Source organism: Channa argus, chromosome 1 (assembly GCF_033026475.1).
Source record: "Channa argus isolate prfri chromosome 1, Channa argus male v1.0, whole genome shotgun sequence".
NCBI classification, from domain to species: domain Eukaryota; kingdom Metazoa; phylum Chordata; class Actinopteri; order Anabantiformes; family Channidae; genus Channa; species Channa argus.
The window spans coordinates 15,248,745-15,271,269 of record NC_090197.1 but is presented as its reverse complement, the minus strand read 5'-3'; the positions used below and the strand labels follow the sequence as shown (position 1 = coordinate 15,271,269).

The 22,525-nt window shown below is 39.2% G+C and overlaps 1 protein-coding gene across 2 annotated transcripts; it reads right to left on the bottom strand.

The window, feature by feature from the left end:
- Window positions 1-1,360: 1,360 nt before the first annotated feature.
- Window positions 1,361-22,490, bottom strand: zbtb10 (zinc finger and BTB domain containing 10). 2 transcript variants are annotated; one of them, XM_067500426.1, is made up of 5 exons: window positions 21,563-22,489; window positions 13,312-14,341; window positions 8,166-8,231; window positions 4,760-4,935; window positions 1,361-4,360 (listed from the first exon to the last, which is right to left on the bottom strand). In XM_067500426.1, exons 1-5 carry the CDS (start codon window positions 22,235-22,237, stop codon window positions 4,070-4,072), a joined length of 2,238 nt encoding a protein of 745 aa, XP_067356527.1. In that variant the 5' UTR covers window positions 22,238-22,489; the 3' UTR covers window positions 1,361-4,069. The 2 variants fall into 2 exon arrangements, with proteins under 2 accessions (XP_067356527.1, XP_067356536.1); XM_067500435.1 differs by lacking the exon at window positions 8,166-8,231 and having other exon boundaries at window positions 21,563-22,490.
- Window positions 22,491-22,525: the final 35 nt, after the last annotated feature.

Here is a 22,525-nt window from a genome sequence, read left to right as displayed (position 1 = left end):
AATAAGTTAAATAAGTACTGCGTGATGTTCATTAATTTAATCAGACAGTTCAGTTCAGACAATCAGTTTGTTGTATGTGGTACTTCTACATACTTTTCAGAGGGAAATTTACTTTTTACTTTAATATTGTTTGGCATTAGTGTTTGACAGATATTAGTTACTTTTAAGATATCATTTGTTATTTAGAAAATAGATTACATAATACAATAATGCATTGCTAAGGATTAAATTAATGGTTCACAACAGTTTTGGCCTTATAAAAGATTTTGTCTTATTAAGACTTAAATTTACATTACAGATTTAGGAGTTGTTAGTAGCTCCAATAAATCATAAAGACATATTTCCAGAAATTATTATTTTTTCTTTTATCTATTGACCCCTTTGATTTTTTTCTGTGATTTACTTTGTATTATAAACATGTTTAACCTGAGTTTCATATAAAGTTTACAATAGTACACTAGTTAAAGTAAGAAAAAAACACCCAACCTAATATTTAATGCACAATTATTTAATACAAATGTTTCCCTATCGGAAATGAACTAAAGGTAAATTTGAAATTAATTTATTAAGAGGAATGCAAAATTTTGCAATGATTTAATTTCTCTTTATTTTACAATTTTTTTTTTGCACTATATACTCATTGACCATTTTTGTGATGTGAAGTGGATCAGTGCAGCATTGGGTTGGGATGTAGAAGGTCACGCCTGAAATCCCACCGGACCAGGTGTTGACCCGCCTGGCCACTAAGGGCCACCCTGGTGCCAGTCCTGAGCCCAGATAAAATGGGAAGGCTGTGGCAGGAAGGGCATCCAGTAAAAAAATCTGTGCAAAACATGTTCCGCTGTGGCGACCCCTGTAGGGACAAGCCGAAAGCTGTTGAAAAAATAAAGACATTTTTGTACAAAAGTTTGCATTGACAATAAGTATGAAATTACCTACTTTTTAATAAAAAAGTATTTGTAATAGTTAAATGTGCATTAAATATTATGTTGATGAAAAACAAATTCTCAATTTTTTCCATTTTAAGATAAGGGGGTACTAACCTTTTAATGTATATAGATTAGGTTATGTAAAGATATTATCTCTACTACTTTCTATATATTTTTTAATATTGTGCACAAATTCCCTTTATTTTTAGTTCATATCTTAAAAACTAGTAATAGTCATTGAAACTTTTCTAAATCAGCAATCTAATAATGATCTAAGACTCCTGCACAGCCCTTGTCAGAAACTAATTATCTGAGGTGCATCTCTCAAAAGGTGCGGGACTCTGAAAAGAAAATGTTTGGTGCTCTGGCTCTTGTATAAATGGATCTTCATTGATTTCTGTTTGAATGCGGGAGAAATAGGTGGACAAAAATGTTAAAGCAATATCAAAGTTTTATTTTTAAAATGTAGTATAGAGAGGAACAGTAGTACAATTCAGACAGAAAAAAGGAGAATGTAGTTCCATCTTTGAAAACCTTTGATAAAAACGTAAAAAGAGTAACCTGAATTTGCTTTGTGTTCGGAGGGCATTGAGGTGCAGCCCAAGTTTTGCATCACTGTTAGAGAAATTGAAAAATACAACCTTTTGCAACAGCGTAAAAAAATACAGCTGGGGAAAAAAACCTCTGCTTTACATCTGTAGTGTTTTTGCTTTGTTTTTCTTTTTTTTGTCCATATAACAAATACAGCATAAAATCTAAAACGATACATCATAGTTTTGAGTTTCATTCATTACAGTAAAATCAGTAGGATGGTAAATAGTATCAAAAGAACAAACAACAGGATGGTGTGATGAACAAGCACACAAAGCAGGTTAAAGTTACGGGAAAAAAAAAACCCACCATGCCAGGAGGTTTGTAGCCGACTGTCGATGTGTTCCATTAAGTAAAAGCACTAGTTAAATAATATATTCTTCATATATATATATATATATATATTTCTCATATACTCCTAACATATATATATCCATAATATAACCCCTCCCACAGTGATTTGAAGGTAAAAGTGACAAGAAGAGGATGAATATCTCTGATGTAAAATAAAATCTTCCACTCAAGAGTAAAGGGTAGTTACACATCTTCTGTATTATTAGCACTTCAGTACATATTGTTTATTCCACTGCATATGAACAGATACTACTGTTCCAAGGTTTTAACCCGCAAACAATCTGTGTTTCTTTACAAATATGTGCTTACTGAAACAAAAGGAGAAAGGAAACATGTGTGGAAAGGACCAAACTTAAACAAAAAGTGTGTCTAGGGTAAAGTGAATGATTCTGTAGCATAAAAAACATTTAAAAATCTCAACAATTACAGACACTAGCAAGAATTTTCTACACTAAGCAAGTTATCACCTGGCTTTTCTCATACATTATATTTCAACAATAATTAAAAACAATTTTGGTTGGACAAATAGAAATTAACAGTCTTGATTGCATTTTGGAGACAATATATAATATTAAATAACAAAAACAAAATCTAATAAAAAAGTTGCGCATTGGAAGAAAGAAGTTTTTATATAGTTTCATTCAGACCCGCTTTTGGGGGAGCAAGAAAACAAAAATTATTTTCATGAACACAAAAGTAAGTGCATGTCTATGAGGCGCCATAGAGCGTCACTTTCTGTGGAACAAAGTGTTTTTCTACCTGGCAGACCTTTTAAAAAACAGACAAAATAAAAAATAAAACTTCAAATTAAACTGATGACATTGTGTATACTTTTAACACATGAAATATGGAGTTCTTTCGGACTCAGGATTTTTCTGCACAATTACTCTCCCTCACAAAACACGTTCAAGTGAGTCAAAATATAGACCGTATTTATTATATAACTCAGTACCAAATATAAACAAACATATACAGGTATTGATGTCCACTTAGGTCCTTAAAATGTCAATTACAAGTACTGCCGGTAGTCCTACAAAACGGTGTGTGTATTAAATAAAATAAAAGCTTAAAAAAAACAATGGCAAAGCATACCTGATAGTCGCCGTAGCACAACAGTGTTCTATAGTTTAAGCTGATTACATATGTATAACTGAGTCAGTTTAAGCTTTATGATTATAAACATCATATATAGCCTGTAGGTCCAGTATTCTGCAACAAGCATTACAGCACCAAACGTTTCATCATTTGGCAAAATTCAAGCTTTAAGTGAAAGTCAAATGCTTTTGTTTAATAATAAAGTGTTACTGTGACGCTGTGATTTGTATAAAGCTAGCAATAACATTTCCCCTTGTACTTTTGCTTTTTTTTTTTTAAATTCATCTTTCTCGTTTAACAAAAAAAAAGAAATAAAAAATAAAACTCACAATGTCTTCTCTTAAGCCTATTCAGTAGTTTTTTGTTTCCTGCTAAATCTTAGTGTGCGGTCTGTTTGGCACAATATCACAGCTCTCTTAAATTAATCATAAATATGGCTGTGATACATTAGAGTCACAAAACAGATTTTTTGGTTCCAAGATTTGTGCAGGGAAAGGAAAAAGTAAAGAATAATATAATTAGCGCATTCAACTGATCTACAAAGAAAGTTAAAAATCTTCCTGTCGGCAATAATGCTCTTCTTCTGTGTACTTTTACAAGCACCAATTAATATACTCAGACTGAGCACAAAGCAACAGCTAGACTGTGCCTCTGCTGTAGGAAAATAGCACAAATAGAAATTATAGAATTTGATAAGACCATAATAAGCTCTCTTCATAAATTAAATAATTAACTTTTTTTTTGATTGGCCACCCCCAACTCAAACCTACATCACCCTGCCCAAATTTCCCCTAAAGAACAGAAAATAAAAATACATCACCATTAACCTGATTTATCATATTATTTATCATTAGATTCTTTCTCTTGTGGGCTCTGGGCCCAGAGTTGGACACATTAACAATAATAAAATCTGTACATCTTGGAGTTCCCACGCAACCAAAGCTTTTTTTTTTTTTTTAAATGTTAAATCCATCTCTGTCATTTTCTTGCACAATTAAGTAACCTCATGGTTTGATAGCACTTTGGAGTTGATTGTTTACCAGCTAGGTTTTGTATATATATTAAACATCAACTTTTCTAAATTTTGTTTGTCAAGCTTCTTAGTCCTCTTCTGGGGCAGCACCAGTGTTGCCCTCCGCCCAATTTGACTGGTCGTTGTCAGTAGGCTCCTCCCCCTCCAGGTCCTCCCCCTCCTCTCCATCGAAGTCTTCGTCGCGAGGAAATTCCATGCCCTCCATGGCCTCCAGACCCTCCTGAGTGGCCTGGTGGGAGTCTGCGCAGTCTGCACACACACCGTAGCGCCGTGAGCCATGACGAATACCAACGCTGGCTGCAAGCATGAAAATCTTCTTGCAGACCATGCATTTGTATTTTTTGTCCTTCTTGTGCACCTGTAAGACAGATGGGAGAGAGAATGAGAATGTCGAGATGAGGTTAAGTACGTAAGCATTAATTCACTGGTAAAACACTTTGTAAACAGTTTGACATTTTTGCTTAGTGTCAGACCAGAAGATTAATCAATTCTCATGTCTGTAGGCTACATATGAATCCACATAGCTTAGTTTAGCTTATGAAGGTAATGTTTTTATTGTTTTTGATTTAGCAAATATAAAATTCCAAGCAATGTGTGATGTCTTAACCATTTTGTACCATTTTGAGAAACTCTAACACATAGTCAAAACACATAGCCTACTTCAAAAAACAACTTTTTGCACTCACTGGCTCGAGGAAACTCTGTAGTGGTAAAAAAAAATAAAAATAAATCTTTAATTGCATGTGTGTGTCCTCACCAGGGAATGTCTCTTTACATGCTCACGGCGGGTGAACAGCTTGCCGCATATGTCGCAGCTGAAGGAGCGCACGCCCGAGTGAATGATCAGGTGCCTCTTGAGCGTGCGCCGGTGCTTGGCGATGTAGTTACAGTGGGGGCACTTGAGCTTATTGAGGGCTAGGTGTGAGGATTCACCTGGGTGGAGACAGAAAAACAAAAGACAAACACAAACATGCAGAGGCAGTGAAAGGTCAACAAGAGACAGATTTAGTACCATCGTGTTCAAGAATGAGATTAGTTTTTACGTGGTATAAAAATACTTTAACCTTTAAAATTCCAGTCTAATGAAATTTAAAAATGTACACAAAGACTAAACCAGAATTCTAAGAAACTTGACATTAAACAAGACAATTACCATAAAAGCTGCATTTACATCTATAGATTCTCTAGTGAGGGAGGGTGTGCCAGGAACCAATATCCTGTTCATCACATTACTTAGAATGCAGGATCCATTAGAGAGACTGCAAACCACAAACTCTGATGTATCACGGAACTTTGTTCAGTTGAAGCTAGAAGTTTGGTAAACTGCAGGGATACAACTGATTACTGTGGTAACCATGTGAACTTCCAGGTCTGAGACTGTTGCTAAGAAACTGGTGCTTCTCTGTTGTTGATGTTTGAGGTCTCACCATGACTATGTTAGAAGGCATATAGGCCCACATTAGCAGTGAATGTAAAGCAGCAAATGGATCTGTGGCAACTACATGGACACAGCAAAGTTAGGGCAAATTAATGCAAGTAATACTTCACGTACAACTAATAATTTATTAGCTAATGTGCCCACTACTGTACATTATGCATTACAGCAAAGAATTAGAGATGATAGTATTGTTATCTGGATATGTTGATTTTTAAGCAGAAAATATTAACTTAACATAAAAAAAAAAAAAACAATAAATTAAACATTTAAAGTTGAGCTAAATTACGTGTCCTCACAGCAGGGGCCTCATCTGTCAAACATTCATAAGCACTGTTTTGTGCTTAAACCATGCACACTGTCAGATTCACCACATTCTTCTTGCAGTTTTAAAACTGAGATTGGGGTAAAGTAATAATTTTGTAAAAATTATCATACACCGAATATTACACATTTAGTGTAAACAAACAAAAACAAAATAATAGATAATAAACAATAGAAACTTTCAATTTAATCAACTGCCACTTCTGCCTTACTCGACATGTTAATGTTAAATGAGCTGGAGCTTTTTGGTGTTGACCACACTGAATTTTGCCTGTATAAAAGAATTTGGGTACAAGCTTAAGTTTTCTAGAAACATTTAAAGCGGAAATGTGCTAGGCTTTCCAAATTATTTTGTATCGCATTGTGTTTTCCTCAGTATAGCTGTTGTGACAATGCATGTTCATGATCTTAGGGGTGTGGTCACCAAACTCTTGTCAAGGAGTGTGACATTTGCCTAGGTGCTGAGAAAACACTTGTCACTTTTGCTAGTTATTAATTAGCATTGTGTGCTAGGTTTGCTTGTTTGTTGCTTGATAGTTTTTTGTTATATTGAACTGAGCAGTGTAACAGGATTTAAATATATTTCTTGACCTATTAATTGAGGTCATTAACCAAAGAAACAAAACAAAACAAAAAAACAACACTGTGCAAAACAATACACAGCAGAAACTAACCCCCTAACCTATATTCATAGATCTGGCGCATAATCAGAACCTATTTCCGAACAACTCTCACTAGGGATGCTAAATGATCTTTTTGTAGACTCACCTATAAATGTTTTTTTCTCATTTGCTACGTTTGTCCACAAAAAGCTACTTTCAGGATGTTTTGTAGTATTTAGGAGGAGTTTCTGTAAATAAATGAGTCTGCATGGTGGAGCAGATGGATATAGAAGACCAGACATTGCATAAAACTGCATGCACCATAAATGCAAATTTTCTTGTTCATACACTCTTACTACGCATGCATTTAGAACTTGTTCTGTGCTTTGATAAATCAGGCACCCAGGCCCCATTCTTCATTTACACCCTGAATGTTTATAGCTAAAAACTTACTGAAGACAGGTGGGCTTAAAAAAAAATAATCCATTGATTTTTAAAAGACTGCAAACAGTCCTAGTCTTCACTCAGAGAGTGGGGTAACACGGCCAGGCCTTTTGTTTGAGCCAGGCAGCACACAACAGAGGTGTTGTCAGGGCAGGTTGCTAGGGGGAGGATGGAGAAGGCAGGAGGGTTGATGAGAAGCAGGTCACCTTTGGATCCTCCCTCTCCATGCATGTGTGTGTTGTAGGCAGCACTAGTGCAATTTGTGAAACTGCAACAAGCCAGTTATATTCTCTTAAGAGCTACTGTTCCTTTTACTTCATGATTATTCAACTGACATCTCAACCCAAAACTCCCCGTCTGTGGAAATGGTTTCCCAGTGTCCAGTGACCAATGTAGTTCACCCTACCGATATATATCTCAAGAATAAACCTGCATTTAGTTTGAACAAAACAAACACAACAAAGAACAGAAATGCAAGTGGGCTACCACACACATTGCTTTTCTGGCATCTGATTGACTAAACACACCTGATCCACATAATCACAGCAGCAGTAGGTTGGAAAACAAGCAAGGCTGCGGCGCTCAAAGAACATAGGATCCCCACCCCTGATATAGAGCATGACTAGAACTTTGTCAACATCTGCTTTACCATCTGTACTGATCTTTTTAGAGGAGGAAGAATTTGATGTTAAATAATAACATTATCATTACATTTACTACACTATAGACCTAATACCTTCGCTACAAGGTTGAGATATAGCAGCCTCTGGAAATCTCAGCTGAACTCTCTCACACAGCTGCCGATGAGGTAAAGCAATTTATAAAACCAAAGGTCATGTCAGTCATGCAGCTTCACATACCCTTTTTGTTTATATCACTCACTTTGAAAGTCAAAATAGCTTTTAGTTGATCTTTTGGTATAGAACTTAAAATTTTCAGCTGACAAAGTGATAATGAAATTACACACCGTTTGCAGCAGCAAATTTGTGATTTTGATAAATAAATTAGAAGTGACAAACCATTTACAGGTAATATCCATTTTTTCCCCAAATTTTACTGGTTTTGAGTTGTTCATTATCTCCCAGTAAAATATGTGTTGACGTGGTGTCAAATTGACCATTTTCCTTCACCAGGACATTATATTTTATTGTTTATTGAAATGTGATGTGACAGTTGTAGGTTGAATTCAATCATGAGATTTGCACAGAAAGGTGTGCAACAGGTGTGTTTTATATTGCTTAGTTTTACACATGTATGAGTTTTTTAACTACTTTTATTTGATGCATTATATGCTAATGCTGTTTGTGTATTACTAAAACTGTAAACTACTGGGGACAGTCTAGTGTGCAGCATCTTACCATTTTCCCAGGATTCCCCTTGCTGCAAGTCTTGGATTATGCTATACTGGATCTGATTGGCCAGCTCTGGGAAAGGGGGAGGGAGCAAGAGAAGTGAGAGGGACAAAGAGAGAGGAGAGGTGGTTGAGAGCCTGGGGGTGAACACCTTACAACACCTTGTGTACACAACTAACCAGCCCCCACAATGAAAACAATGGAAGTTGCAGTTAAAAACACAGGCAAACACACACACACACACACACACACACACACAGTAAAGCAGTGAGTTCATGGGCAGGTGCAACACACTAATAGTATAACAAGACTTCAGTCGTCAATGCGTGAGCATGTCCAATTTCCCCCGCATAAGAACTTAAGGTTCATTAAAAACACAACACTGTGTGTGGGTGTCCATTCTTCCTGGGTCAATATTTGGAAAGGAGAGGACTGCCCCTGTGCTTTAAAGTGGATTAGGGAGGGAAGGGACAGTCCCAGGCAGCTTTGCACCTTGCAGGGATTGGGAAGTTATTATGCATGGGTGTGTATGTGTTTAAGACTAGTGTGTATGTAAATGCTTTTCACCTGCTTTGTGGGTCTGTGCACAGTGCCCATCCTTTAAAAAGCAATCAATTAAAACAATTGTTTGAAAAAAGACCCAAGAATTATTGGCCTTATGCACTGGCTGTGGGCTCAAGATGGTAAGATTAAGGAGCAATGGCAATGGAGACTTAAAATCACCTTTTGCTATTCTTCTTTTCCGCAACACTAATCTACCTTCAACATCTGCTTCCTCTACAGGTACAGTATACCAGATACTATTGGCTTTTTGGTGGACTAAATCACTGCAAGTACTCATATTTTTAAATTTAATGCCAGATATCCAACATATGGGTTAAAATAGCCCATATCCATTTTAGTTTTTACGTTAAAGTTAGAATTTTTAGTGCCCAAATGTTTTGACTAATCTATTAGTCAAGCAATTACAAACATTTCTTGCAACTATTGTCTATTTACTAAATTGCTAAATTATAAAATTGCTAAAATACTATACTTCTATGTTCCAGAGCATCTTTTAATGTTCAGCTCAGACTCCAGGATAAGAGGACAGGCTGTTGCCTGACGTTAGAAATAAAAAGTATGTTTGGAAAGGGATGACTGAAAAACTTTTTTCCTTCCCTGAAAAATAATTACACAGATCAAACTGATCCAAAATGAAAGCCAAATGAGTGACATTACTGTGGTAAAGTGGAACAGTAATACTACTGAATGTTCACAAGCCCCGACAGAAATATGCAAGAATGTTACAAAGAATGCATAAAAGTTTTACAGTAATAATAATAATAATAATAATAATAATAATAATAATAACAACAACAATAATAAGATTATTAGCACCAATAGGTTTTTGGTGCAGAGTAGTGTTACAAACAAAATGTTAAACCCTTCCCCATCTACTCTACATGACTGTGTATCAAGAAAAATATCCTAATCTGTAACGCAATAGACAATAGACAAATAATTGTATGAATTCTCATTTTTGGTTTATGAAGCAGTGTAAAATGTCACTAACATCTTTATTGTGTGTCCAAATATGAAATCTTTGGCAAATGTTTGGACCATCTTTTCATGGAAATTCCAGGATATGTGAGGTAAAAAAAATAAAATGTTTAGAAGGGATCTGACTCTACACAAATAACTAGAATTAACTGCATGACAGAGCAGCTTTATATACCAACATAAATAAGTGCAGAATATCGGGTAAACCACAAGCCAATACAAGCCAACCAAAGGCCAGCTCAACTAATCAGCTTATCCACAATAATGCCAATTTTATAGGATTCTGAAACACCTAACAGTTTTTGTATAACCTGAAGGTAAGGATAATTTGCATTTATATCATGGAGAAGATATAGGTTGGTTTGGACAGTACGTGAATTTACTATAAACTGTCACTGGGGGAAAAAAAAACAAAAAAACACCATGACTGAATAAATACATAAATAAAATAATACAGTGTCTTTTTAGAAAGCAACAGCACCAATCGGAACACTTCTAAAGGGAAGTGAGAGGGAGTGGTTAAAAAATATTCTTATTATAAGGAGAACTGAAAAACACTATTAGATAGTATGATAGTAGTAGATAGTATTAGATATTCCCCATAAATAAATTAAACCTCACATTTAATATAAATAGACTAGTTGTTTATTTCTAAAAGGTTGAGAAATGGGCAAAAAGCTCAACTCTCAGACAGCTGTAGGATAATTTGTTGCACGTGCAAAAACACTGTTCTAACACCACTAATACTTAAAAAGACAGGCTTGAAAGCAGCCATTATGTTTATGTAATGTTATGTTTACATTTGTGGCAGCATTTAAAGAACACCATTTCCCATGAGCCCTTAAAACCTGGATGCTGATTGTCTTGGCTCGACAGAAGAGTTGAGTCAGTGACTAAATAACAGGTTGCAGCGAGTTCACACACATCTGTAATAGCTGCAGGACAGAAAGAAATAAATGCTGCAGAAGTCGTTAGACAGCAGAGATTACAGCTAGAATGTTGAAAGTAGGTATTTTCAGGTATGCACTGTATTTGGTATTTAAAAAGGCACTTAATGGGGGATTTCACTGAGCTGCTGATGCTACGGAAACTAACTACATCTGCGCTCTAACACATGAGGTTTCCTGTGCTTTCTGTACCTTCACCAGAATCGTCCCTCTGCATTTCAAAGCACAGAATACAACTTTTGTTTTTTTTATAAATTTAAAATGTAAATTTTATATTGTTGGAAATTTTTTGACTCATTCAAAATTGTTTGGGTAGTTAATAACACGTTTTCCTGCCACCAGACAAACTTCGAAGACATTCTACTGCTTTTTATAAAGTTTAAACAATAAGGTGTTCATTTCAATATTTTATGTTACAGCAATAATTGATTTGACTTATCAAAACTGGGAGAATGTTAACATGTGTAAACCTCTGTATACGCAGACAAATGTTTACAATTTTAGTCCTTAAGAGAGACCCACTATTCCCAAATCTACACCTACACTGACACAGCATACTGCATGAATAAATCCTTAAAATCCACCATTTATTGTAAATGGACTGCTGACCATAGAAGTATATAATTAATGGGTAAACAGTTGCCTTTACTGTGACTAACAGCCTACTCAAAGTCTTAACCGTATATTAATGGGGAAAGGTACATTTCCCCATTAAGATACATTAAATAAGGACATGGAGCTAAACAAAGCATATACAAAAAAGTGAGACAGAGTGTTAGAACACTAACTCAGTCTTTAAGTGAGCTTCTCTCTAGACTATTACAACACCATGGATCACTTTGTGCACACATTGAAAAAAAAGCTATAGGAGGAGTTGGAGGCACTAAGAGCATTCAAGCGCATTTAGAGGGGCCTGAGGGAAGAAATGTTTCCCCAGCTTTCTTCATTATCCTGCATTAGACAAGGCTTCTCCGTCACTCACACAAAATGTACCTCTCTCTTCTTCTACACATGTTTTGCACATCCCATCCCCCATCCATACCACCCCACTTAACATGTGATATCATTATGGTTACATGGAGTGCCATGCCTAATGGAGCCAGAAGGAGATGGCTGGTACAGGACAGGATGGACAGAGGCATATTAGTAAACAAAAGCAAGAAGACTTAAAGGAAAGCAGCATTTTATCAAAATATAAAAAAATAGTCACTACAAATTTTAAAGAGATTCCGGGTTTTAGGCATCCGGAGTACACAGTGTTGATTCAGTTAATCCAGTAATGTTATCTTACAAATGTAACGTAGTATGCAAATTTAATATTTTCTTTAGATCAAGTCTCGCGAGTGATGTAGCAACTCATCTGTGTGGAAATGAAGCACACCCAGTGGGCATAAGCCCCTTGCTCTAGAGTGATTAGTGCAAATCACAGCTGGGAGCGAGTCACTTGTTGGCTGTGCACCACAGGTTAAAAGCTAGTTAAACAAGGACACTGATAGTCAGCTTAAAACCCATATTTTAGTGCCACGATCAACAATGAAATTGCAAAAGCTAGTGAGAAGGACAGTGCTTCCCTTTGCAGGCAGCTACAGCTTAGCTTATTTGCAGTGAATCAGGTGATCATGGGTGCGGCATGATTGGATAAGCCATTCAGATACAAAAGAAAAGTCTGTGCATGAGAAACAAAGCATAATCATTTCATACGAGATTTTAAAATGCAGCATTTGTAGAGGCAGAAGCCTGCAAACACATGAAGCATTACTTTGCCAAAGAAGACATTTTACACTTTTGTTCATTGTATAGAAATACTAGTACTACTTTCTCTAGTGATACTCAATGAACCTGGCCCTGGTGCTAGGCTTTGTGTAGTACAGGCTACTTTAACTTACCTGAATGCACTATAGTGGTCTATAAAATGCACTACAGAGTAGGGCTGAACAATATGGGAAAATAATTGAATTGAAGATTTAAAAAATAAAAAACAAACACAAAAGTGTCTCTCACACTGAAATGTTCTACAGAACACTGATGGTTAACTTTGAGAATAGCCTACATTGAAGTAACTCTGTTTTCATCCGGCTTCAAATGCAGTGATGATACCTGATACCTGGCTCAGCTAACCCACGTAGCATTCAGAGGCTGCACTTGTAGAACTGTTTTTAATAAATCAACTCATTAAAACAAAGCCCTTTGGGGCAGTTTTAAATGCAGGTGAAAATCTGTGGCATTATTACCACAATATTATCATTCCGACACATTTAGCACAACAACTGTTTACACACCAACACTCATTTAAAATCACAATGTACCACTGAACCACTTGTACTCAACTCACTTCCTACACAGTGCCACGCAGTGAAATGTACCATCTGTTAAATTGCAATATGTTTGAAAAAAATATATTAGGCCCTAATATAGAGGACCAGGCTATAGAGCTTTCTAGACATAATGTAGTAGGGAAATATGAAATATGGAATACTGGTTTTATATTCATGCAATGTTTTACTCGGGTCATAAAATTCTGCATGCATCTATGCCTTCCATTTACAGCATAAAGTTTGAGTAAGGGTAAAAAGAAATTTGAGGTAACTGTTAAGCTATGTATGTATTATAGAGGAAAGGATTAAAAATACAGTGTGTGTCTAACACGCAAACTTGTGTCTTACCGGCATTTTCAGAGAGGGAGGAGAAGTCCTCTCTAGGGTAGGAAGCCGAGGGCTGAATGAACATCCCCTCATCGAATCCCTCTTCAGGCTCTGGTGGGAAGTTATAGACAAAACGACGCGTGGTGGTCTGCTTTTTCCTCCGACCACTTCCAGCTGCAGCATCCGGTGCCTCCCGCTTTATTGCTGCCGGTGCTGCAGCTGCGCCACCTGTTACTGGCTCATTCCAGACGAAGACCTGCGCCTGGCCACTTCCTGCCCTTATTTCATTGATCTCTGTGGAATCAGACAAGTTGTCGTTTTGGTGGGTCCAGCTGCCAGGGGCTCCAGGGGTCACCAGGGCACAGCCCTCACTTCCAACCACTGTCACCTCTATATCACTAGTCTCTTCCTTCACCCTGTTGCTTTCCTCTTCTTCCATCACTTCTTTTCCTTGGTTGTTGCTGGCTTTGATTGAGAGCTTTGACAAGATGCTCGTAGCCCAAAATGTGCTTGGCTTCCGGTCCAACCCTCTCTGTCCTTCTCTGGACACCATTTGCCTCTTGTTATAGTCCACCACCACTGAATCGGGGGCTTCTTGCTTGATACTTATATTCAGGGCGTCCTTAATGAAAGCCCTACATGACTGTACAACTTCTGTCATCTGGAGGTAACTAGCAACGGACATCACCTCAATGGCATTTTGGCTTGTAAGCAGCAGATTCCCGGAGTAGAGAAAGTCGAGGATAACTGAGAAGCCCTGCACAGCAGCAACATCCAGGTGCGTGACCGTGGCCTGGTCCTGGGCCTCACTCTTGGTCAAACAGTAGAGGGTTTTGAAGTAGCGGCTGCCTGCCACCAGAATGTTTTTGTGTGCGCGGAACACCTGTCCAGAGACAACTATGTTGACATCACAAAGGATGCCACTTTTGCGTTGCTTGTCCAGCTCCTGCAGAAGCTGGTAACAGTAGGAGTTCTCATTGGGCTTGCTGCGATAGTCTTCCTCTGAGCAGTTAGTGGTGGGGCTGGCATTGTCTGAGGGCCTCATGGTCTCCTTTACATAAGAGAGAGTAAGAAAGACAATAGTTATTCCAAAAGCTTTGTGTTCTCAGACAGGTAATTTGGAAAACCAGGCACAAATGCACACAAATATATTTTCCCTTCCTGTAACTCTGTCTTTACAAAACAGAAGCGCACACGGGGTTCCCACTGTTTCACCTGCCCTAGGGGTAAAACAGGTTTAACAGGCTTCTTTCATGGACTAAGTAGGAACAAGGCAACGAAAGGTGTATTACAATTAGCCAGTGTTGCATTACAAATCTCTATAATTTTATTTGTGCAATCAAACTCCATACAAACGTACAACTGTAAATCAGATTAATAAATCCTAAAAGACAAATAAAATGAAAAACAATCCGCCCATTTGACATTTATTCAGTGATTATTATCCATTTATATTTTAATTACTGAATTGCCCAGTTTTAAGTGTATTTCTATAAACCTAGAGAAACATGTCTAAAATTGTTGCATTCTAACTATAGGCCCATAGGGTGCAGCTATAGTAACAGTAATGTAAACAGTAAAATTTTTAAAACGGAGTTTACATGAAGTACTCAGGTTACAGTGAAATTCTGCGTGCCAGGGTTCTGAAATAAGTCAGAGGTCTAGGAGAAATCAGCTTTCTCAGGTAATTGAGGAATGGAGGTTACATGCAGCAGGAGAGTAATCCGATTACTCATCCACCTCTGACTTATTTTGGAAGCCCCAGAGAGCAGATTTTAACAGTATAGCAAAGGCCGCTGCTATACTGTTAAAATCTGCTCTCTGGGGCTGTCTGACTTGTTCAGGGACAGGGAAAGGAAAAGACACAGCTGATGCACAACAGGAACTGTCTAAATTTTAAAAACTCTGCAGGGAATGTGACTTATTTAGACTTTTACAAGCCTCTTAGTTGACCTCAGTCTCTTTTAAAAATGAGGCAGAATGGCCCCATTAATGATCTCCCCTTTAATTCAGCCTTTTACTCATCAAAGTGTTCTAAGGCGATTAGAAAATCGATTACAAATATATAAATGGCAAAGAAATCAGCATCCTCAGACAGAAATCTGCCTGGGTAAACCTAGTTTTCCTAATCCCCTATCCTGATTTTGGAAACCAGCTTTCCAGTTGTTGGCAAAGCTATTTTCACTATTTGTTTGATAATTACATCAGTGCTAAAATGTTAAACAAAAAAGTAACCTTAGAACTGCTGACTCCCCAGAATGGCTTGCTAAACTTGAAATTGTTTAGCTATCCAAGGCAATACAAAAATAAGACAAACACTACTAAACAACAAAAAGAACACAAAGTGAGAGACATCTGTGTCTAGTTATAAATATTTAAAAGCTATATATCCGTAAGACATACATTACATGCAAGACCACTGTCCATTGTAATTTCCCTCAATAGCATTTTTTATGTGGTGTAAAACATATTTTAAGCCGATTTTTTCCCTTTTATTGCCAGTGAACGACAAAGTACTTCATTAATTTGCCTCAACCATAACTAAAGACCTAACCTGTTTTAAAAAGAAATAGGCCATTACAGATGTTTAGTTTCATAATGAATACACACCCTACTTTGCCTTGGTTATTAAATCCTAAACTATTAAAAAGTATTTTACCAAGATTCAAGGTATAATATTAAAATTAGACCTGTAGGGAGGCTGACAAGTGTTGAAAGCCACACAACCTGGCTGCTGGTTAGGAGGGGAGCTGGCAGAAGCATAGAACTGCCCTTTAACAGATTTACTCCCCCACCCCTGCTTAAAAGGGCACAGGGCCAGCTTGGTACACAGCATAAGTGAGGAGAGTGTGCGCACACACCACACACGTGCTACACCCGCTTATTCGTTAAGGGGTCGTGAGGGGACTGGAGTCAACCCATCTAAGAAAATTTAATTGATCTGACTTATACTGGCAGGTGTTTGATTTTGTCAACCTCATTTCATCAATGAGTCAATCAATGAGTGCAGGAAAAGTTTTTTAATTTTTCTAAATTATCACAAGTTTAATTAATGCCTCTAAAATGCAAAGCTCAACACCCACGTGCATGTACAACCAGAACATGAAGAATATTAGATTTCCCACACAAGCAGCAGCATACATCTCAAGCTCATTTTAAAAATTGTACAGCAGATGTCCTAATCCAGAATAATTCACATTGCTCGAGCCCTGCATTTTTGCCTCCACCCACCACCATCTTTTCTGTGCACAAATGCATGTACACACACACACACACACACACACACACACACACACACACACACACACACACACACACACCAGGCTGCGCACACACACACACACAGCTGGGGTTTCAGCTCAAGTAATTCAGATTAAATCCATTTCTCTGAGGTCCCCACCCAGCCCCCACCTCCTATCACTACTCCCTCCACACTGCAGCTCTTGTGCAGGCCAGCCTGGGCACACAGGATAGAATGGGGGGGCTTATCATCCTCTGCCACAGCTGGAGGGGGAGAGAAATGGGATAAAATGAGAGGCAGAATGAGGGAGAAACAGAGAAATCCAAAGTGGATGCGCTATAAGAGGACAAATAAGAGGAAAAAGGCAAGAAATAATAGACAAGATAGCTGAACTTCGGATGAACAAAAAGCTGAAAATAAGTTGAGAGAAATGAGTGTAAAAGAAGATAAAAAAAATAGTTCAACCATAAAAGAGAAAGCCTGATAACATAAGCACAAAACAAACAAGGAAGAGCATGAGGCAGAGATTGAGACTGCAAGACCTTGAGCCTAGAGAAAAAGGGCGGAGGAGAAAATATGGAGCAGAGGGGGACAAAAAGCGAGCACAGTAGAGAAAAGGAGCTGGGTCACCCCATTTTAGCCTTTACAATAGTCCGTGTTCTCCCCGAGGGTCATTGTCCACTCACTGTGGTCCTTTGTAGAAGGGCTGTGCACTCACTCTCTTATTACACAGCAGCTCCCACTCACAAGCATTGAAAGGAGCCATGGTGCATGTGGGTGAGGCAAAGAGGATGGGGAAAGGGAGAAAAATTATTCTATGATATACACATCAAAGCCTCTGAAGAGACATGGTCTTCAATGCTGAGTACTGTGCTGGAATACATTAGTGTGGTCTGGTGAAGGGGTCATCACTACAAGATGATGTGGATATGGTTTCCTGGTAGATTGGCAGTGGCCACACATAGTTCTTGTTGCTTTCATTTTGTCTACTGTTCATTTCTTATGATAAGTTTAGATCTTCCAACTTGACAAAAGTGCACTATGATCTAAATTAAGCATCCTGCAACAAAAACAGCTTAAAATACATGTGTGCAGTCAAGAACAACAAATACACATGCATTCTCAGACTCTTAATACCTGGGAAGCTGCAAATCCTTTTTAACATGTCAACTAATTAGCCATCACACTCTCCAAACAATTTGACTACCCAGTGATTTTATCCACTACACAGGGCAAGGCAAAGAAATGGGTCAGAGAGGTAAGACTTTGTCTGGCTCTTTTGGTGTGTGCGTGTGCACTTAATGGAGTCAGTCTAGGACAGCCTGGTACTGCATAAGAAGCTCCATACTGGTCTCATCAGCAGGATCACCCCTTCTCCAGATGTGCCACGTGTGAGCTGGGAGCTTAGACAACCAGCAGACCAACCCTGCACAGCAGATGCTGGAGGCAAAAACCAGCCTGGGCCAACAGACAATGTGGGGACAATATCAACCTCCCCCAGTTGTGACGTGGCTAGGTCTTTATTTGAGCCAGAGATGGTAGGGGTGGAAAAATGAAAGACAAGAATAGAGCAAGAAAATGCAAGAGGGGGCCGGCAAAGGCAAAACCTTTGATCTAAAAACAAATGCGGTGCTTTAAAATCTCTGGTCAATAAGAACTGATATACAGGTGGATTAAACAAACCAAGATGGCTCAAGCTTATTAAGATCCTGACTACACAGTGAAATCATGTTACAACTTGGAGAATGGAGTGCCTCAACAAAAATAAACCACAAACCCAAACAAACCACAAACCCCTAAGGCCAGCAGATCCATGTCAAACACTGAGACACACCTCTAACAGATCATGTGATACAGCACTGTCCCTGTGCAACTTATAATGACCCACTGGAGCCAGTTTTTGTTTACCTTTTACACACACGTTTGCCTCCATCCTGTAGCCCTCCCCACCCACCATCAATCCAGTCCCATGACCATCCCAGGCCTGAGGCCATTTCCACTGGCCCTTTCCTAACTCCCTACATCTACTGTATCGTTCCCTCAATTCCCCCCCCCCCCAGCATCCAAACTGTCTGTCCCCAGATGCAAGAACAATACTTCAGTGTGTGTTTGGCCCAAGGTGTGGGAGGGCTGCACAGAGTGTCTCCCAGCCCCCTAACAATGCTCTGACAGAAGAGGCTTGGGGGGATTCAAGGAGAAGAATTCTCCCTCTAGCTCCACCCCACTCTATTCTCCTGACCTGTGGCCCCCAATAAACATCGCATTTATTTGGCAGACACAAGAGTTAAACATGTGAGTCACCCCCTGTGCAGAGACACAGTCTTAACAAGTGTGGTGTGGCCTTTACTAAAATGATAGGATGGATATGTTCTCGTGAGCTGAATATTCCCCCGGGAATCAATAGCATTGTCTTATCTTATCTTTCACCCCATTTAAACAGACAGTGGTGCAGGTAAAGCATTTGTTTGGCTGTCAAACCAACCAGTTAAACAGCTTGGTTAGATAATCCCTATTGGGACCTGAGTTGAACGTAGCTCACATATTGCTGGGCTTTGGTTTACAGTTGTGTCTATTAGTAGTAGGAATCTAATTTGTTATTAACACTGAAACAAAGAACAAAGAGAGAAAACAAAAAGAGCTCTGGAGTGTATGGAGAGAGAGAGGGGAGCATATACTGGTCGTGGAGAGAACTGAGAAACAAAATGCAATAATCATACAAGAAGAGTAATATACAGGAGATTATTGATAACTATTGTTTAATAGGCACATTTCGTAGCCCCGAGTAACCCACTGAAATGAAAATAGGCGCCACATTCTGAATAAGGAAAAAATGTTGCTATAGGAAGAAACCCTATGTGAAAACATATGTGAACACAGTAAACAAATGATTTTTGCTTCATGGTAAACTTTTACCCTTGAGCATAGGCAACAATTTAAGCACAAGACAGTTTCTAAAAAATTAAGGACAACAGCCCCCTTCTCCAAGGAGTCCCACATTTACCACAGCTGCCCTGGTGTGCAAGGGCTAATTGAGTTAGCTTTAACAACTGCAGCAGAGGCCTGACTAATGTCAGGAATGAGTAAATAGAACAAGACATTGCCTCATAACACCATAATTTACCTTTAATGTACTGTATCTAAATATCCAATGCCACACATTTAAATGTTATTGTAATTGTTCACATTTAGTCAAAATACAGTCTAAAGAGAAAAAAGTACTTATATTAAAACTATAATCTTTTAGAAGAGCAAAGTATATTTTAATAGAAATTTAGAATTCATCATTTCCAGTATTGCAGCAGTAGACGTTTATCTTCTCAGCTATGAGAATTTATAAGGAAACGGTCTGCATAACCTCTCAGTGTCTGGGGTCTTTGTTGCTAGGGAAAAGAAAAACCAAGCCCCTAATCCACTCCTACAGCTCTCTTTACCAATTAGAGATGTGTACAAGTTAGTGGATCACTAAGTCATTCTGATTAGTGACCGCATGTACAAAGGAAGGAACTAAATGTAGTAGTGCAATCCTCTTCGCTCACAAATTAGAGTCAAATAGCATCCCGCACTTAATTCCCCTGACAGCTAAAACCATTGTCAGGATATGAAGTTGGATGTGGCAATTTACTATGAACAGTAAATACCAGTAAGGTTTTTTTCTTATGTAGGACTAGTGGGAGATGTCGTTTGGCAACTCACTTTCATGATGCCACTGAGAAGAGTAGCAAAACTGCCTACACTGCAATAAAAATAATGAATCAATAAAAAGGTCATGCACATCAATAGACAGTTCACCAAAGATAAAAACTACCTTGACTGTTTTCAATTACAAGGATTCAATATACTATAATTACTTTATACCCACCTCAAGCTTCACCTAACCTCATTGTCTCCAAATGCCAATTAAATAAAAAGGAGCAATTTCCAAATAGCTCTCTGATGATTTCAGTCTTGTGCATTCAAGATGGGGCCCTAATCATAAGATATACCCATAAGGCATAACACCAGAGACCCATTAATCCAGAAATATGTGGATGACAGGGTCAGGCGATGCCGTGTCATTCTATTTATTGACATCCATCCACTTAAGCTATTCACAAGGATGCATATGTGTATGACAAGCTGTAAGGCTCAAGGCAACATGATTTACTTTCCTCCTCTTGTCCTGCACTGCAAGTGACACCATCTATGGATTTTGGGGGGTCATTCTAGCACAATGCCTCTAATTTAGCTCCCTAAAAGGAGGAGGAGGAGGAGGAAAAAACACGCCAGAGGTCACTCGGGACTTTGAGCCAGCAAAACTGCATGAGAGGCCGAGAGGCCGAGAGGTGGGGGTGGGCAGGGGTGCGGTTCCCCAAAGGCTGCTAGAATCGAGCACTTGCCATTGTGTGACCTCTAGCAAGCTAGCGATCAAGACACTTATATACAGGGTACTTCCAAAAACGGCATTCTACATCCCCGGGCACCTCACTTGTTAATAACTTTGATTTTACTCACGTAGTTATTAGTTCATTTCGGAATGGCTTTGAGCCGTAAACCATGAGAAGCAGCCTGCGTTGTGATAGTAACGTTAGCTAGCAGGTGTCACACAGCAGCAGGTTTGTGCGTACCTGATTGGTGAGTGGACACACACACATTTTAGACGTTTAATAATTCAGAGAGATTCTTGTCACTCAGGGCTAAAAGTGCCTCAGGGTGTTCTGCCATTCAGTAACTCAGTTAGTAGATATTAATCTTGCCAGGGGCTTTCCACTACCGTCACTGGTTATCTACCTCTGGCGAGACCACAAAACGGCTACTTAGCTAACCTAGGCTAGGTGCTAGCCCAGTTTAGCAGGGTGAGGCTAGCTAATTAGCCCGGAGAAGGGATTGTGAAGCGTACGTTTTAGCCCACTTTCTCCTATATTGTGTTTTAGAAAGTTATAAAAACTGACACAATGTGACAGGTAACGATATTTGTTCTAATATATGCGCGGCAGGTATTTAAGGTTACACAGGTAACCAAGCAAGAGCGTCACTGACTTGAGCTAGCTTTACCTGTTTGGTGGGGTCATTCCTCCTGTGCTCAGAAGACAGGTGGTGTCTCATCAGCAAGGCCCGTTTGTAGTTGCGACTCCCAGACACAAGCTCGTCGCTGTTTTTAGTGGCAATGTTGTGACACCAAGAACAGGACATGAGTCCCGTCTCCTGGCAAAATTTGAGCCATGAAAAATCTTGCAACCACGAAGCATGGAATGACGAATGTTTCTGAAGCAGCGTCTGTGGTCGCATCTCCACCGCAGATTTCCTGGATCCCGTCTCGCCTCCCGTCGCACCGTTTCCCGTCTCCTGGCCGTCGGCGTTGTTGGGACCGTTCCCCGCTGTCAAGCTACTCCCCTCCCTGAAACAGTCTCCCACTTCCAACGAAACGACACGATCGTCGCCGTCTCCTGCTGCCGAGCTGCCCCCTTCCGGGTCCTCTTCTTCCTCCGCCTCGGGTTCCGTGCTGTCGCTGACAGACCCAGCGCCTTCCACTCTCTTCTGTGACGGTCCTTTCGCCCCCAGATCCCTGTCCTCGTCTTGATCCGGCCTATTCCCGTTAAAATGTCGGTCTTGACAGGCCGGGGCCTCACAGCTGTTACAGTTCCCCACACCGATACTGCTGGAACCCGTTAACCCAGCTAATCCACCTCCTCGGAAAGCCAACGACCTGCGGTTTCTCTCACCGGACATTTTTCTTAATATATATTACAATCTTCACTTTCTCAACAGTATTCCCCTCCGAGAAAAATAATGTATTAGTAAACGATGTATGTTCCGAAAGAGATGGACCGTCGTCGTTTCTTTTTTCCGCTTTGGCCCTCCCGGTGAGAGTATGTAGGTTATGCGGAAATAAATAAAGCTTTTAAACGCATAATGAATTTCAGGGTTCTTGCTGCGTCCGCGCAGGCCCCGCAGAGGTCGAATGGCAACGACTTTCCTCCCCACAATGCACCTCGACAAGAGAAAGGGGGGGCTGGA